Source organism: Myotis lucifugus, unplaced genomic scaffold, assembly GCF_000147115.1.
Source record: "Myotis lucifugus unplaced genomic scaffold, Myoluc2.0 scaffold_563, whole genome shotgun sequence".
Classification (NCBI taxonomy): Eukaryota; Metazoa; Chordata; class Mammalia; order Chiroptera; family Vespertilionidae; genus Myotis; species Myotis lucifugus.
This window is the reverse complement of record NW_005871611.1, coordinates 167,919-184,064: the sequence shown is the minus strand read 5'-3', so window position 1 is coordinate 184,064 and position 16,146 is coordinate 167,919. Positions and strand designations below refer to the sequence as shown.

At 48.3% G+C, this 16,146-nt stretch overlaps 1 protein-coding gene across 1 annotated transcript in view; it reads right to left on the bottom strand.

The window, feature by feature from the left end:
• Positions 1–3,187: 3,187 nt before the first annotated feature.
• The window catches only part of LOC106694672 (butyrophilin subfamily 1 member A1-like), a 16,655-nt gene continuing 3,696 nt past the window's right edge, over positions 3,188–16,146 (bottom strand). The window contains exon 5 of the mRNA XM_014446727.2: positions 3,188–3,339. Coding sequence (XP_014302213.2) covers positions 3,188–3,339 — 152 coding nt within the window. The remainder of the gene's footprint in view (positions 3,340–16,146) is intronic.

Here is a 16,146-nt window from a genome sequence, read left to right as displayed (position 1 = left end):
GTTTTTGTTCCTCCCACAGGGAATGCAAAAGAAAATTCAGTCATACCTATGTTTAATAAACCCCAAATTCTCCACTAACGTGGCCTGAGTTTTTGAGGTTTCACTGTGTATTGATTCCACCTATTTATAAGTATGGAATATTCATGGTATTTCTTAAAGGCTCTGGTAACCCACAGTGTGTAGCAAATGCTCTAATTACTTGCACTGCTTTCATAGGCTACTATTTTAGAATGACTTAAGAAAAACAACTGTATTACACCAATGAAACTAGATATGGCAAGTGGTGGGCTCCCTCTAAAACACACCACACACACACACACACACACACACACACACACACACACACACCCTCTCTCCTCCACCTCCCTCAGAATATTTGCTGTAAAAGAGAAGAAAGGCTTCATGCTGAAGGTAAGGTGGCTCCTCTGGGCCATCATAATCCCATGAACAATGTTTGACTATTTGGTCAGTAGCCCTATTAACTCTTAATGCTTCATTTCACACACCACTTGTATTTACTTGACCTACATTTCTGAGTTATTGGCATAATAAAGAATGCTATTTTATGAGGACCCAAAAAAAAGAGCAGATAAGTTCTCCTCCTGGTACTAGTCTCGGATTCCGCTGGCACTCATAAAAAGACAAAATAAGAATTATTAGATAAAACCAGTGATTATCCAGAAATACTAGAGCCTATTACCTTAGGAGGAGATAAGAAAGAAAGATTAGTGTTAGGGAGAATTCAGCAGGGTGTTATCTGAATTTCTTGGAGCAGGTTGCTCCAGGTCTGCTGTCTTCTTGAGGGTGATCAGCAGGGGGTGTTTCTGGTCAGAGGTCACCTTCCACTCAGACTGGATGTCACTCGGCTGGTGGGCTGCCTTCACCGGGCAGTGGTGGATCCAGGTGTTTAGTCCTGCAACCTTAAGAGCTATGGGGATGGTTAATATGGCTGGATAGTGTCCCTTCCAAGTAGGCTTGAGGGGCTCCTTTTTCCAATCCTTTACCCAAACCTGGTCTCCAGGTTTATGAGGATGTACAGCTGTTCCTAGGGAGATGGGTAGTCGGCCAATAACTCACCTGTGGACCTCAAAGACAATTTTTCCAAGTCCTTGTAGTTGTTTCTGGATTTCTAAGTTCCCTGTTTCCCTCAAATCTCCCTTTGGCCAAATTAAGGGAAGGGATCCACCATATAGAATTTCAAAAGGAGAGAAACCTACCCTGGCCCTTGGGGCACAGCGTACCCACAGGACTACAAGAGACAAGATATCTGTCCAGGGTAAGGTTGTCTCTTGGCATAGCTTAGCCATAGCCTGCTTTAGAGTGAGGTTCATGTGCTCCACTTTCCCTAAACTCTGAGGCCTGTGAGCTGTATGTAGATCCCATTTAATTCCTAAAGCCTTGGCTACCTATTGTACTATTTCTGCTACAAAGGCTGGGCTATTATCGGACCCTATGATCAGAGGCATTCCATACCATGGAATTATATCCTTCAGCAATGCCTTAGTGACTTCTCTCACCTTTTCCGTGCCAGTGGGATATGCCTCAACCCAACCTGAAAAGGTGCAAACAAAGACTAGCAGGTATTTATTCCCTCTGCTAGGCCCTATTTCTGTAAAATCTACTTCTAAGTCCTCAAAGGAGCTTGTCCACAGCACTGAACTCCTATCGGTCCCACAGGACCCTGTTTAGCATTGTTCTGAGCACAGAGGCGGCAACGCTGAGAGACTGAGGCACACAAGGAGGGAAGACGGGCAATTAGGTAGTACCTGCCTAACAAAGCTTCTAGGGCAGCCTTTCCTAAATGAGTGAGTTCATGCTGCTGGAGGACTACCTTATGGGCTAACTGTTCTGGGAATTAGACCCTATGATCTGGGAGTATCCACCAGCCTTCCTTTGTTCTCTTGCCCCCTTCATGCTGGGACCATTTCTCTTCCCGAGGAGTGTATTTTGGAGGTTCAGGTAATTCGGGGGCCAACATGATCTGTGCTGGTGCTGCTTGTTCTTTAGCAGCCAGCTTGGCTGCAGTGTCACACACTGGTTTCCTTCTGACACTGAGTCTTTCCCTTTCTGGTGACCTTTGCAATGGATGACGGCTATTTCCTTAGGCTCCCAGACTGCTTCTAATAACTTTAATATCTCATTCTAATTTTTTATTCCTTTTCCTCCTGTTGTCAAGAGCCCCCTTTCCTTATATATGGCCCCATGGACATGCAGGGTAGCAAAGGCATAGCGTGAGTCAGTGTAGATGTTGGCACGCTTATTCTTACTGAGTTCTAGGGCCCAAAGTTCTGCCCTCTGTGCTGACCATCCTTCAGGCAGGGCCTGTGCTTCAATTGTCTCAAAGTTTGATACCCCTGCATATCCAGCTCGTCTTTTTCCTTCATCTAAGAAGCTGCTGCCGTCTGTGAACAATACCAAGTCCGCGTTTTATAGGGGCCTATCCCTTGGGCCTGGCCGAATAAACCTCCTCCAGGACTTCCAGGGAATCATGCTCAGGGGCCCCCTCAGCAACGTGTAGAAAGGTGGCAGGATTAAGAGTTCTCACTGCTTCTAATCGTACCAGGGGATTCTCACATAACAGCCCTTGATACTGAGTCATTCGAGCATGAGTCAGCCAGTGCTGCCCCCTTGCTTCCATCAGGGTGACAATAGCATGAGGTACCTTTACATTTAAGTTTTGTCCTAAGCTTCTCTGCTTCCTTGACTAATAATGCTGTGGCTGCAAGGGCCCTGAGGCACGGGGGCCACCCAGAGGCAACTGGGTCAATATGCTTGGAGAGATAGGCTACTGGGCTTTGCCAGGGTCCAAACTCCTGGGTTAGAACTTCTAGGGCTACCCTGCTGTTCTCGTGAACAAAATGATTAAAGCAGCGGTTCTCAACCTGTGGGTCACGATCCCTTTGGGGCTCGAACGACCCTTTCACAGGGGTCGCCTAAGACCATCGGAAAACATATATAATTACATATTGTTTTTGTGATGAATCACTATGCTTTAATTATGTTCAATTTGTAACAATGAAAATACATCCTGCATATCGGATATTTACATTATGATTCATAACAGTAGCAACATTACAGTTATGAAGTAGCAACGAAAATAATTTTATGGTTGGGGGTCACCACAACACAAGGAACTGTATTAAAGAGTCGCGGCATTAGGAAGGTTGAGAACCACTGGATTAAAGTCTCAATTCACATCTGGTAGCCCCAGAGCCAGGGCCTCAGTGAGCTTTACCTTTATGGTGACAAAGGCTTTCTCCTGTTCGGGACCCCAGCTGATGGGTGCCTTCTCTTCTCCTCTTAAAGCTTCATAGAGAGGCTTGGCCAGGTCTGAAAGCCCTGGGATCCAAAGTCCCAGAAGAGTGTAGGAGTTCGGCAGTGCTGAATGCAGGGTTATAACAGCCTCATTAACAGCCTGTAGATCCTGCTCCCGGCGGTATGAAGCAGCCCGTCTAAGTGGACCTGGATTCCTAGGCGTGCTTCCCTTGGAATTGGATATTGGCGGATTTTAACAGGCTGTGCTGGGTCGTGGTCCTTAGCCAGGCCTGGAGGATTCCCTTCTGCCCAGACCAGCGGGAATTCCTTCTCTAATTCAGGTTCTAATGGTGAGGCCTTTGTCTGGGGGTATAAAGTCTCCATTCTTCCTCCCTCGGCACTGCTAAGGACAGGATCATTGGGGAGGTCTCCTCACTTAGGCGAAGCTGTGCTGAGCCGTCTGGAGCAAAAGTGATTTCTGCCCCATTTTGGCTAAAAGGCCTCTACCCATTAGAGGCACTGGACAGTCTGGCAAGTACAGGAATTCATGAATTACTTGGTGACCACCAAGTTGGCATTGGCGGGGACGGCAGAATGGTGTACGGGTCTGGTCCCCAGTAGCTCCAATAATGGTGACCTCCTTTCCTGAGAGAGGCGCTACTTTCTGAGTGACTGCTGAGTGCTCAGCTCCCATATCAACCATAAAGTCCAGTCTGGCCCCCAATTTTCATTCGGACCATGGGCTCATGGGGGCCTAGCTGAAGTGAGCCTGGTCTGTCCTAGTCGAAATCAGCCATTGCTAGCCCAATGAGATCTGCTTCAGGTGGCTCTGGTTGATAGCAACTGGGTGGAAAATGGGGACCAGTCTTCTTACCTTGTCATTTGAGGCATTCATTCTTCCAGTGTCCTGTTTCCTTACAACAGGCACACTGGTCTCATCTCAGGCTCACTCTTCCTTTTCCCCCTGGTCTGTATCCTTTTTTTTTTAATAATTAAATCTTTATTGTTCAGATTATTACATTTGTCCCTCTTCCCCCCCCCCCATAACTCCCCTCCTCCCAGTTCCCACCCCACCTTCCGCCCTCACTCCCTACCCACTGTCCTCATCCATAGGTGCATGATTTTTGTCCAGTCTCTTCCCGCATCTCCCACACCCCCTTCCCCCCCAAGCATAGTCAGTCCATTCCCTCTCTATGTCCCTGATTCTATTATAAACACCAGTTCATTCTGTTCATCAGATTATTTATTCACTTGATTCTTAGATTCACTTGTTGATAGATGCGTATTTGTTGTTCATAATTTGCATCTTTACCTTTTTCTTCTTCTCCCTCTTCTTAAAGGATACCTTTCAGCATTTCATATAATACTGGTTTGGTGGTGGTGAACTCCTTTAGCTTTTCCTTATCTGTGAAGCTCTTTATCTGACCTTCAATTCTGAATGATAGCTTTGCTGGATAAAGTAGTCTTGGTTGTAGGTTCTCGGTATACATCACTTTGAATATTTCTTGCCACTCCCTTCTGGCCTGCAAAGTTTCTGTTGAGAAATCAGCTGACAGTCGTATGGGTATTCCCTTGTAGGTAACTGACTTTCTTTCTCTTGCTGCTTTTAAGATTCTCTCTTTGTCTTTTGCTCTTGGCATTTTAATGATGATGTGCCTTGGTGTGGTCCTCTTTGGATTCCTTTTGTTTGGGGTCCTCTGTGCTTCCTGGACTTGTAAGTCTATTCCTTTCACCAAGTAGGGGAAGTTTTCTGTCATTATTTCTTCAAAGAGGTTTTCAATATCTTGCTCTCTCTCATCTTCTGGCACCCCTATAATTCTGATGTTGGTACGCTTGTAGCTGTTTCAGAGGCTCCTTACACTATCTTCGTATTTTTGGATTCTTTTTTCATTTTGCTTTTCCAGTTGGGTGTTTTTTGCTTCTTTGTATTTCAAATCTTTAACTTGATTATTGCGCTCCTCTGGTCTGCTGTTGGGAGTCTGTATAATATTCTTTATTTCAGTCAGTGTATGCTTACTTTCTAGTTGGTCCTTTATCACACCATCGAGGGTCTCATTAGATTTCCTGTACATCTCATCAAGTTTATCGACAGACTCTAGAAGCCTCTTGAGAGACCTCAAAAGTGTGGTTTTGAATTCTATATCCAGTAGCCTGCTTTCCTCCGGTTCTGTCCTTTGTGGCCTGTTTCGTTGTTTCGGCATTTTTTTATGCTTCGCTGTGTTGATAGAGTGGCTTTCCTTGTTAAGTGTCCCAATTACCTGAGGTAGACACTCTTGGTGCACCCCCTTGTGGTCTCTGTGAGCAGTCTTGTTGTAGTCAAGCCTTGATTGTTGTAGGTAATTACTACTTGACCTCCAGGCCAACTGGCTGTGAGAATCAGCTGTGTTTGCAGTGGGAGAACTTCTGTCCTCTAGGGAGGTGCTAATCTAGCCTTTGCCTGAGGCTATCCGGCAAATGGCTCTGTGCAGGGCTTGGGCGGGGCGGGTCCCACAGGATCAACCGTGCGGAGGAGGGAGCAGTTATGGCTGCTCTCAGTCAGTCCCCAGGGGGCTCTGCCTCTCTGTCTCAGCAACCACTGCAAACCTCGGAGGGACCGAAGCCAGACAGTCCCACTTCTCCCGTTTGAGTCTGGGTCCCTAGAGACTCGCCCAGATCTGGAGCTCAGAGTCTGAGGCTCCCTCCGGATTGAAACAGACAACCGCACCCTCAGCCACCAGCCCGCGCTGCGCGCACTCTGCACCTTAGTATTTTACTTCAGCACTGCGACTCCTCTGATTCTCGGTTCCTCCTAGTTGTAGAACTTCCACTCAGCCAGTCTTCCTGTGGTTCTGGATGATGTCCGTTCCGTCTTTTAGTTGTATTTTTGAAGTGGTTGTTCGAGGCAGCAAACTCCGGTATTAACCTATGCCGCCATCTTGGTTTTCCTGGTCTGTATCCTTGCTGATCTGTCTGGGAGCCTGAGCCTCTAAAAGCCGCTGCTATTATATTGGCCCTTCTCTGTATTCTCTTTTCTTCCTCCTTCCTTGCTGCACTGTCTCGGTTGATGAAAACCTTGTTGGCTATCTCCAGCAGTTCAGTAGCATTCTTTTCTGTAAACCCTTACAGTTTCTGTAATTTTCTCCTGATGTCAGGCTTGGCTTGGCCTACAAAAGCAGCATTTACCATGGTTTGATTTTCCGGGGTCTCAGGTCTAAAGGGGGTGTAGATCCGGTATGCCTCACACAGTCTCTCATGGAAAGCTGCTGGACTTTCGTCAGGCTCTGGAAAACCTCAGAGACTTTAGCCATGTTGGGGGGCTTCTTGGCTTTGGCCCTGACCCCCTGGAGGAAGGCCAGCTGATACCTTTCTAGCCCAGTCCTTCCATCTTCTGAGTTTGGGTTCCAATCGAGTTCCTCATCTGGGAAGGCCTTCCTGGCCCATCTGTCTGTATCTAATATTCCTGCTGGGGCCTGGGTCTGGAGCCACTTCCGAGCCTCTGATACTACTCTCATGTGCTCCTCAGTGTTAAAGAACGTGAAAAGGAGCTGCTTGCAGTCCACCCAGGTGGGCTTCTGGGTCTGGAAGATTGTTTCTAGGAGGTCTATCAAGGCTTGAGGTTTTTCAGAATAAGCTGGGGTGTGATGTTTCCAATTCAAGATGCCACTGGTGGTAAAGGGCTGATAATAATAGACTGGCCCTCCCTCCTGCAAGGTCCCATCTTCGCCAACTACTTTGGCACCACGAATCTCCCTTAGAGGCATCTGACGTGCTGGTTGTGGCCTGGGCCCTTGATCGGCTGAACACAAGCGCCGCCCAACTGGCTCTGGAGAGCCTGGTTGGGGAGAAACAGAAGGGGGCGGTGTTTCTGGACCTTTCAGACCAGCTGGGGAAGCACTTGGTGCTGCCTGTGGCATATATGGAGATGGTAAAACTAGCGGGACTTCCTCAGGGGATCCTGGCAGAACAAGGGGTTGGGTTCCCTTCTGAGAGACCTGTTTTTCTCCTACTACTAAAACCTTACAGCCCTAGCCAGTTTAGCTCGGTGGATAGAGTGTCAGCTTGCAGACTGAAGGGTCCCAGGTTGGATTCCGGTCAAGGGCATGTACCTTGGTTGCGGGCACATCTCCAGTAGGGGGTGTGCAGGAGGCAGCTGATTGATGTTTCTGTCTCATCGATGTTTCTAACTCTCTCTCTCCCTCTCTGTAAAAAATCAATAAAAAATATACTTAAAAAAAAAAAAACCTTACAGAACCAGACCCAAGGCAGCAAGGTTTGAGTAATTCCTAACCAGCTGTCTATGTAAGGGAACTGATCTGGGTGTCCAGGGTCTGTCGTGACTACATTCCAGACATCCCTGACCAGTCCTACATCTAAAGAGCCTTCCAGGGGCAAGCTGACCCCAAAGGCTGACCATTCTAATTCACAGAATTTCCTCAGTGTTTTGGGGTTCGTTTTAATACCATAGTCCTCAATAAAACCCCTTTCAAAATTTTCCAACATGCAATTGAGAACAGTGGGTTTACTTTGTCCCAACCCCATGATGATCAGTGGCAAGAGACAGACAAAGGGTGCAGGGAAATTTACTAAAAGCCTAGAGGGTCTCCTTAAAGAAAAGATCCTTAATCAGCATAGGCAGGGGCAGGGTGGGTAAAATCTCTCCTCCCTGCGGAGCCCCTGAAAGTCCCAGCCAGCCAAAAGAGACAAGAAAAGCCACAAATACCTTTAAATCTACCCCAGAATCCCAAAATTTCAACCTAACAGCAAAATCACAGAGCAAACCAAAGTCCCTAGTATACAAACATAGACAGAAATTTTTACTAAGTGGGCTGATTCCTCCCGTGATAGAGAGCAAACGTCTCTGAGAAAACTAACTCAACAGCACTGCTTGAGGCTTTTGCAGACCATCACAGGTTCAGCCTTCAGCAAATCAAAGGTTTTAACCAGACGAGCAAACAGAAAATCAAAGTAGCTTTCGCTTTCACACAGACCAGATCCAAGACAGGCAAACATCCATACTCACACTCTCAGAGTAGCCCAGACTGGAGCTGAGCAGATAATGCACAACTCCCCAGATGGGCATGGGAGCACTCCCGGCACCCACGCCCCAGACCCGAATTCTCAACCGACGTCTCAGTAAGAACCTACCGGAGGAGTTAAGGCTGCGTCCAGCCCCACTTCTTGTTAGCAAATTGGCTAGCCCAACACACAAACAGAAGAGTGAACCCATAATTCTGTGGATGAAAGGAGGCACATGCTAACCTGACAAGCTCAGGGGAAGCCTGCGTGGCAGTCTTGCAAACTCAGAGACCTTGTTGTGGACCAATGTTCGTAAGAGTAAGACCACCGACTCCAATTAGGTCTTAAGCAGCAAGCGAGGATTTATTGAACTGGCCAGTGACTGCCACAGGTGTTTTCTTCCTGCGACAGTGCTGACCCTGGTTTTTGCCAGCCTTTTATACACAGAAACCACACAACGATTGGCTAAATATACACAAAGTTACCTGGGATACACACACAAAGTTACTGGGGATACAGCTGCAAGGGAAAGCATTGTGCTAGCCTTGGGGACTGGAGCGTGACCTTCTTCCTTATTCTATGTTAGCCAGTTGCCTTTACTTTATTCTACAAGAGGGGCTTAACTGCAACACTCCCTACTGGTCTTTAAGGACGAATTCAGACCCTGGATTCATTGCTAGTATCCACTAGCTGGAAGCACTGGGTGTGCAGGTACCAGCTTCACCATCAGTGGGCCCTTGGCTGGTTTCACTTTCTACCCAAACTAAGTCACCAGGGGAAAACCGGCTCGCATCATCCGCCCCCGTGACGTCAGCATTTCAGTGAGCCTCTTGCACAATCCGCTGGGCTGATGTGGCAGCTTGCTGGAGTGCCTGCAAAGACTTAAGCAAATTACAGGTAGAGGGACAGGTGACCTCCTCCTCCCCCAACTTGGGCACCAATGGTGGCGGTCGCCCAAACATTATTTCAAAAGAGGTCAATCCGTGTACATATGGGGTGTACCTAGCTCTGAGGAGAGCAAAAGAAAGGAGACTTACCCAGTTTTCGCCAGTCTCTAATTTTAATTTAGTTAATGTTTCTTTTAAGGTCTAATTTATCCTCTCTACCTGTCCAGAACTCTGTGGTCTATAAACACAATGTAATTTCCAGGTAACCCTTAGGGCCTTAACTATGGATTGTGTAACTTTGGTGATAAATGCTGGGCCATTGTCGGACTCCATGTATAGTGGTAGGCCAAACCAGGGGGGACAATTTCAGTGAGGAGTTTCCTAACTACTACCTGTGCTGTCTCTGCCTTGGTTGGGTATGCCTCAGGCCAGCCAGAGAAGATATCAATGAAAACCAGCAAGTATTTATACCCTCCTTGTCCTGCTGGTATCTTGGTGAAGTCCACTTCCCAGTGTTCTCCGGAGTTCTGACCTCGGAATCACTGCCCTGGCGCAGCCACAACAGGGGGCCCTTGGTTCACCCGGGCACACACTTGGCACCTTCTAGCCAAGTCTTGAGATATTTTCTGGAGCCCTGGGATGTAAAATTCTCTTCCCAGAAGTTCTGATAGCTTCGTTCCCCCCAGGTGGGTACTCTGGTGGGTCTGCCCCAGGGCTTCTGGCACTATAGGCATCCCATCTGGCAGAATTAGCCATCCAGCCTCTCCTTCCTGGGCCCTTAGTTTCTCAGCTAGCCTCTGCTCCTCTGGCAGATGAGTAGGCTAATCTGGAGACTTCGTGCTGGCAGGGCTATGAGAACTTCTAGGGGCCCTACTGGTCTTTTAGCCACTTCCTTGGCCCCTATATGGCTGCTAGGAGGTTGAGTATCTCAGAAGCATTTTTAATGTCCTTTCCTCCTGAGGTCAGGAGACCTCTTTAAGGTGGCTCCCGTGTCCTCCTGTAATGGCAGTGTGAGGCGATATATCCCTGCAGTCCCTGGGTAGGTCTGGCAGGGCGAGTGCTGGGGTGCTCACCAGGGCTTCTTTCTAATCCTGGCAGATCGTAGATCTCCCCTGGCTCCTCCTCATGTCACTACTGCTGCCCCTGCATACCAGGTACCTTCCTCTACGAAGCTGCTCCCATCCGTGTAGAGGGTCTCATCCGGATTCTGCAGGGGCTGGTCCACAAAGTTCTCACGGAGGGAAGTGAGGGTAGTCAGTGTCTCCTTGCAGTCATGCAAAGGGGCCTCTGCCTCCTCGTCAGGGAGGAGTGTGGCCGGGTTCAAGGCAGCTGTTTTCAGGAAGCTGAAATGTTCACTCTTTTTTTTTTTTTCTTTCCCTACCAAAGGGCCTGAGTGAGTGCTGAGTTCCATAAGGAAGTCCACCTTTTGGCCCCCCACTGTCAGGGTTATCCTGGGTTCTCAGGGGCCAGCTGAGCCCTGACAACCCTAATCCACCTCCTCCACCAACACGGGAGTTGGTTCCCCCGCACTTTCAGGGCACTCCCTTTTTCCGATGTCCTTCCTTTCTGCAAAATGCACACTGATTTTTCCCAAGCCGGGGTTGGACTCCTTTTCTCCCATGAGGCTTTTCTTTGCCCTTGTTGTCTCTCTGGCCCCTTGGGCCTTTTTCCTCGTTTATGGCCAGGAGAATCTTCGCCATTTGGGTGTTTAAATCTGCCATCGGGTCCTCCCGATTGTTAAAAACCTTCTGGGCCACCTCAACCAACTCAGAGATTGATTTCTCCTCAAAGCCCTCTAACTTTTGCAATTTTTCTAATATCTGGGGTCAACTTGGAAACAAATGCAACATTGACAGCCCTCCGATTTTCCGGGGCACTAGGGTTAGGCCCCTGGACTGTCTTTGTCACCTTAGAGAGGTTTGTGGGTCTCTGAGCAGCAGCTCGGATGCCCCTATATAGAGTCTGGCGATACCAATCGAGAGCCTCCTTTCCCCTGTTACTATTGGGGTTCCAGTCAGGTCGCCTGAAGGGAAACACAGCCTCTAATCTGTCTTGGTCAGATGTAGGCTGTCCATCCGGACCCAGAACAAGTTTCCTCCCTTCCGCCCTGACCCTCTCTCTCTCTCTCTATTCTGAAGTGAAAAGGGTTTGCAGTAGCTGCTGACAATTATAAAAAATTATGGACTCCAAAAGAGAGATTAACCCCTGTGGGTTCTGGGAGAAAGAAGTACCCTAGCCCCTCTAACCGTACGGGCCACCGGTAGAAAATGGGACACAGACCACAAAAGGCTGCTTGTCTGGACCCAGGTCCGGAGGGCCTGCCCACTGCAGTGGCAACACAGGAGCCGCGGGACCACCGGACGCCGCAGGGCTCCACCGGTCCTCCCGCTCCCTACTTCCACACACCCGTCCCCTGTCCAGTGTAGGAGGGGAGAATGGAGCCGGGCCCTGGACTGGTGTTTCCAAGGAAAGGAAACCGGCTGTGGAGGAGGCAGGGGCTCTGGATCAGGGTCATTTGCCACTGTGGGACTGGTGGGTGGAGGAGTATATGGGGGAGGCCTAACCCTGTGGAGTGCCTCCTCACCCGGACCTTGGAGAACAGGGGGAGTTTTGCCCTTCTGGGCTGAAGCCAAGAGGACTGTCTGTCTCTGTCCCAATTTATTTTCCTCATTCTGGCAACTCTTTAACCACCTTGGTTTTTCAGTCAAAATATCAACCCACACTTGAATATAGGGAATTTGGTTGGGGTGACCGGGCTGGCCTTAGACAACATGGTGAACCTGAAACGCGGTGGTTAAATTAGAAGTCCCTACGTCCGGCCATCCCACCTGGAAAGTGGGCCACTCCCGTTCACAGAATTTCTATAAATCAAAAGCATTAACATCATAACCTTTATCTACCCCAGAACTTCAATTTAATACAGTAAATTTACAACCTAGGTAAGAGCAACTGATAGATAGAAATTTTTATTAGCTAAGTGGGCTGATTCCCCTGTAATAGTGAGCAAAAGACTCTGAGAAAAATAATTCTCGCAGTTGCTAAAGACTTTTGCAGACCATCACGGGTCCAGCCCAAACATTCAGCCAGGCATATCAACAGAAAAGCAGAATAAATCAAAGTAGCTTTCACTTCACACAGACCAGTTAATGAGTAGCTAAGGCAAACACCCGTACTTATACTCTCTCAGTACTAGCTCAGACTGGAGCTACATCCAGTCCCCCTTCTCGGTAGTAAATTGGCTAGTCCCACACAAACAAACAGCTGTTTCCAACATGCAATTGAGAACAGTGGGTTTACTTTGTCCCGACCCCATGATGATCGGTGGCAAGAGACAGACAAGGGAGGGGTGACCTGTTTTCACAGATCCTCATGCAGATGCCTGCCTGGCCATGTCCCTTAGGAGCTTAGATTCGTCTAAGCTAAGGTGCACCCATATAAACCCCGGGCCTGGTCACCTCCACGTGGGGGTGAGTCCCATTATGCCATATGACGAATCGCAGAACCGCAGGTTGGGGCCCACTTGGACTCCATAACCAAAGTCGTGGAGCCACATAAAGGAGAGGAGAGGGCAGGCCCCCTCCCTCCACACTCACACACTTTCACTGGACATTCACTCAGAGTTTAAACAATCCACCCAAATCCTAACTGATTCCCAATTCCTGAGGGAGCTCTATGGCTTCCCGGGAGGTGATCAAGCTCCCCTTCCACTCACTCAGAGTGGGCCTGACTGATAGGGGGTCGACGAAGATGACTGACCCTAACCCATTTTGACAAAGACAAAGACAACAAAGAACAAAGACAAAACAAACCAGACAAATGCAACCTAAGGTTGCCCGGAACCTGCAGCTCACTCCTTGTCCTGAAAATTTTTCAGAAAACATTGCAGCGGGGTGCACACAGAAGCAGACGACTTTTTGACAACAAATGCCAAGACAACAAATACCAGACAACAAACACCAGACAGACAAACCCAGTGCAACCGAAAGTCACACTTACCAGATGCCATGGCCACTGTTGTGGCCCCCGGCTGGAGTCGGGAGGTAGTGTTGCGTCCAGCCCTCCACTTTACTCCCTTCTGTGAGATCTCACCCCAGGCGCCTCCAGGCCTTACCTCCTGCAAGGTTTTTTTCAATAAGTCCTCGCTGCATGCCCAGCAATAAATGGGGGAGAGCCTCCTGCCCTAAATAGGGGGTCCCTCTCTCCCCCACCGGGGATCTCGCTGGGGCCTCCAAATGTTGTGGCCCAGTGTTCGTAAGAGTAAGACCACCAACTCCAATTAGGTCTTAAGCAGCAAGCGAGGATTTATTGAACTGGCCAATGACTGCCACAGGTGTTTTCTTCCTGCGACAGTGCCGACCCTGGTTTTTGCCAGCCTTTTATACACAGAAACCACACAACGGTTGGCTAAATATACACAAAGTTACCTGGGATACACACACAAATTTACCGGGGATACAGCTGCAAGGGAAAGCATTGTGCTAGCCTTGGGGACTGGAGCGTGAGCTTCTTCCTTTTTCTATGTTAGCCAGTTGCCTTTACTTTATTCTACAAGAGGGGCTTAACTGCAACAACCTAAAATAACCACAAAAGATGGTCTGAAAAGTAAATATTTAACTACAAACAGGTTATAGTGGGTAGTCATGTCCTAAGCTGGTATCTTCACTGACAAGGTCAACCTTTACCTTAACTGAGCCTATCTGTCTTTTTGCATCTATGATAGCATACCCTTGAAATGTTTGGGTAACTTGTAACTTCCCTTTTTTTCTGGAGCCCCTGGGGCACAACCAAGTGTGCTGGGCCTCAGGACAGATACCACAAATTCCTTCATTATCATGTTAATTGTTCCTGCACCCACCTAAGTATGTGTCCATCATTTTACTTTTTTATCCAATCCCAGGGGTTTCCCTGCTTTGCTGATCCCTCCTCCTTAATCTATCACCAATGAATTTCATGTAACCCACCTATGTTCCTCCTTTGATTGCAATGTATAAATACAAATGTAACCCCGCCATTCTCCGGAGCATTATCTCAATTCATTGAGGTTCTGCTTCCTGGTATATGTCAACAGTTTGGCTCAAATAAACTCACAAAAATTCTTTACAGGTTTCAATGTGTTTTTTTACGTTAACAATTGCTTAATCGAATCTGAATTCACTCACCTCTGGAGTCCTGATTCCTGATTTATCTGACGAAGTCCTATTGAAGTATGGTAGCAACCATCTCAGGTAGAAACTATAGTTTAACTTTAACCCTGCTGTTTGGCTTCTCTACTTATTCGCTTTGTTTAACAATAGAAGTTATTTTGATTTTCTGAATTATATAAATCATCCCATTCGATTAAATACCCTATTGATTGTAATGTGAAATCCCATTTGTTGTGGTCATACTGGTCTTAGAAAGTACATTTTCCTTTACCTGGGAAGGACAGCACAATTATCCCAAGGTCAGAGGGCTCCAGTTAATGTGTCCCTGTTGACTCAGGAGACCCAAAAACTGTAATTTAGATAACATGCTTAAGTCTGACCAGGTTCCTCATTCCAGACCCGAAGGCTCTAGATAATGTGTTTCTGTCCATTGAGACCCAAAACTATAATTTAGATAACATGCTGCTTCTGCTTCTGTAAACTACTTTTTTGCGAACCAGGTTCGTCATTCCAAACCCTGGGATGTAATCAATACCTTTGTGATCTTTGCCTATATAAATCTGGTGTTTCGGCCATCTTATCACTATGAGATTTGGGAGAGCAAGATGCCCCCTCATAGTCCCGGATTGCAATAAATGTGACTCTTTAATTCGACTTATTGAGGCATCCTTCTGTGATCCGCGGGGTACCTTATTACACTATGATTTCTGGGGAGGTGATCAAAATGCCCCTTCCACTCACTTGGAGTGGGCCTGACTGACTGACTGGGGCCCCTACCTTACAGATTCTGTCCACAGGTCCAGAGGTGTCCGTCCACTTTCTCCAGATGCCGGCCGGGTCTTGGGCTGAGGTCTGGGAGCGCCTGGAGTTTCCCCCAAGTTCAATTCTGCTAAAATCAGCAGAGCGCACCTTCCGGAGGCCTGTCCCGCACCCCCGGGCCCCAAACCCCGTCTACTACCGGAGGCAAGAGCCAAATGCGGTTAGCTTCCCAGTTCAGGGAACCATATGTTACAGAAGACCAAAGAAATACCAAGCTTGCTTCCTAGAGAAAGGGAGGGATCCAGATTATTAACACTAGAGCGCTCCGGAAATAATTTCCAAATCAGAGTGAGTAACACGCAGAGGCTTTGCTTTTTATAAAGGCTTTCATAGAGACTTCTGGGGTCATTGTCTTGCAGATATGGTTCTGCCCCCTTTCCTGGGCTTACAGGAAGGCCCCCAGGTGTTGATGATCTGTCCTGGGGCCAGCGATAACGACACCGCCCCCCCCTCCCCAGAGCAGTGCATTGTTCACAGTTTTTATGGCCTGACACACCTTTCATGACCAGTTTCCTCCACAATCTGACTTTTTTCTTCCACTTCCCATTCGGCTCTTCCACCCGCGTGAGAACCATAGCAAGTCAGAGTTCTCCTCTGGTAGAGAACTGCATTCCTGTGGGTCTGAGTCCTCCAGGGCCGGCTTCCTTTCCTTTGCTGTGGTTTTCCAGTAACCTCGCCATTGGACTTGGAAGCACCGACGCGACACACTGAGGACTGGGTCCCACTCCCAGCCCAGGCTTTCTGCTGCTCGCCCGGCATCTGAAAAGTCTCCTCTGTGCACATGGCAGCCGGGAGAGCGCTCTTCTTTCCCTGGGGTTGGAGCCTGAAGAGGGGCCCGGGGCTTCCTTGATTCCTTAAGTTGACACCCCAGGTCTTGCCCAGGGAACAGAAACTTGCCGCAGTTTGGGAAACGACTGCTCCCGCCATCCCGGAGCCGGGACCATAGAGGGGGTATCAGACCTCTCTCCCCCTGACGGTCCATCTGCCATTGTTTCCCTGGAGATTTTGGGGGCCAACTTTTCTGTCAGATAGTGAAGACCACAAAA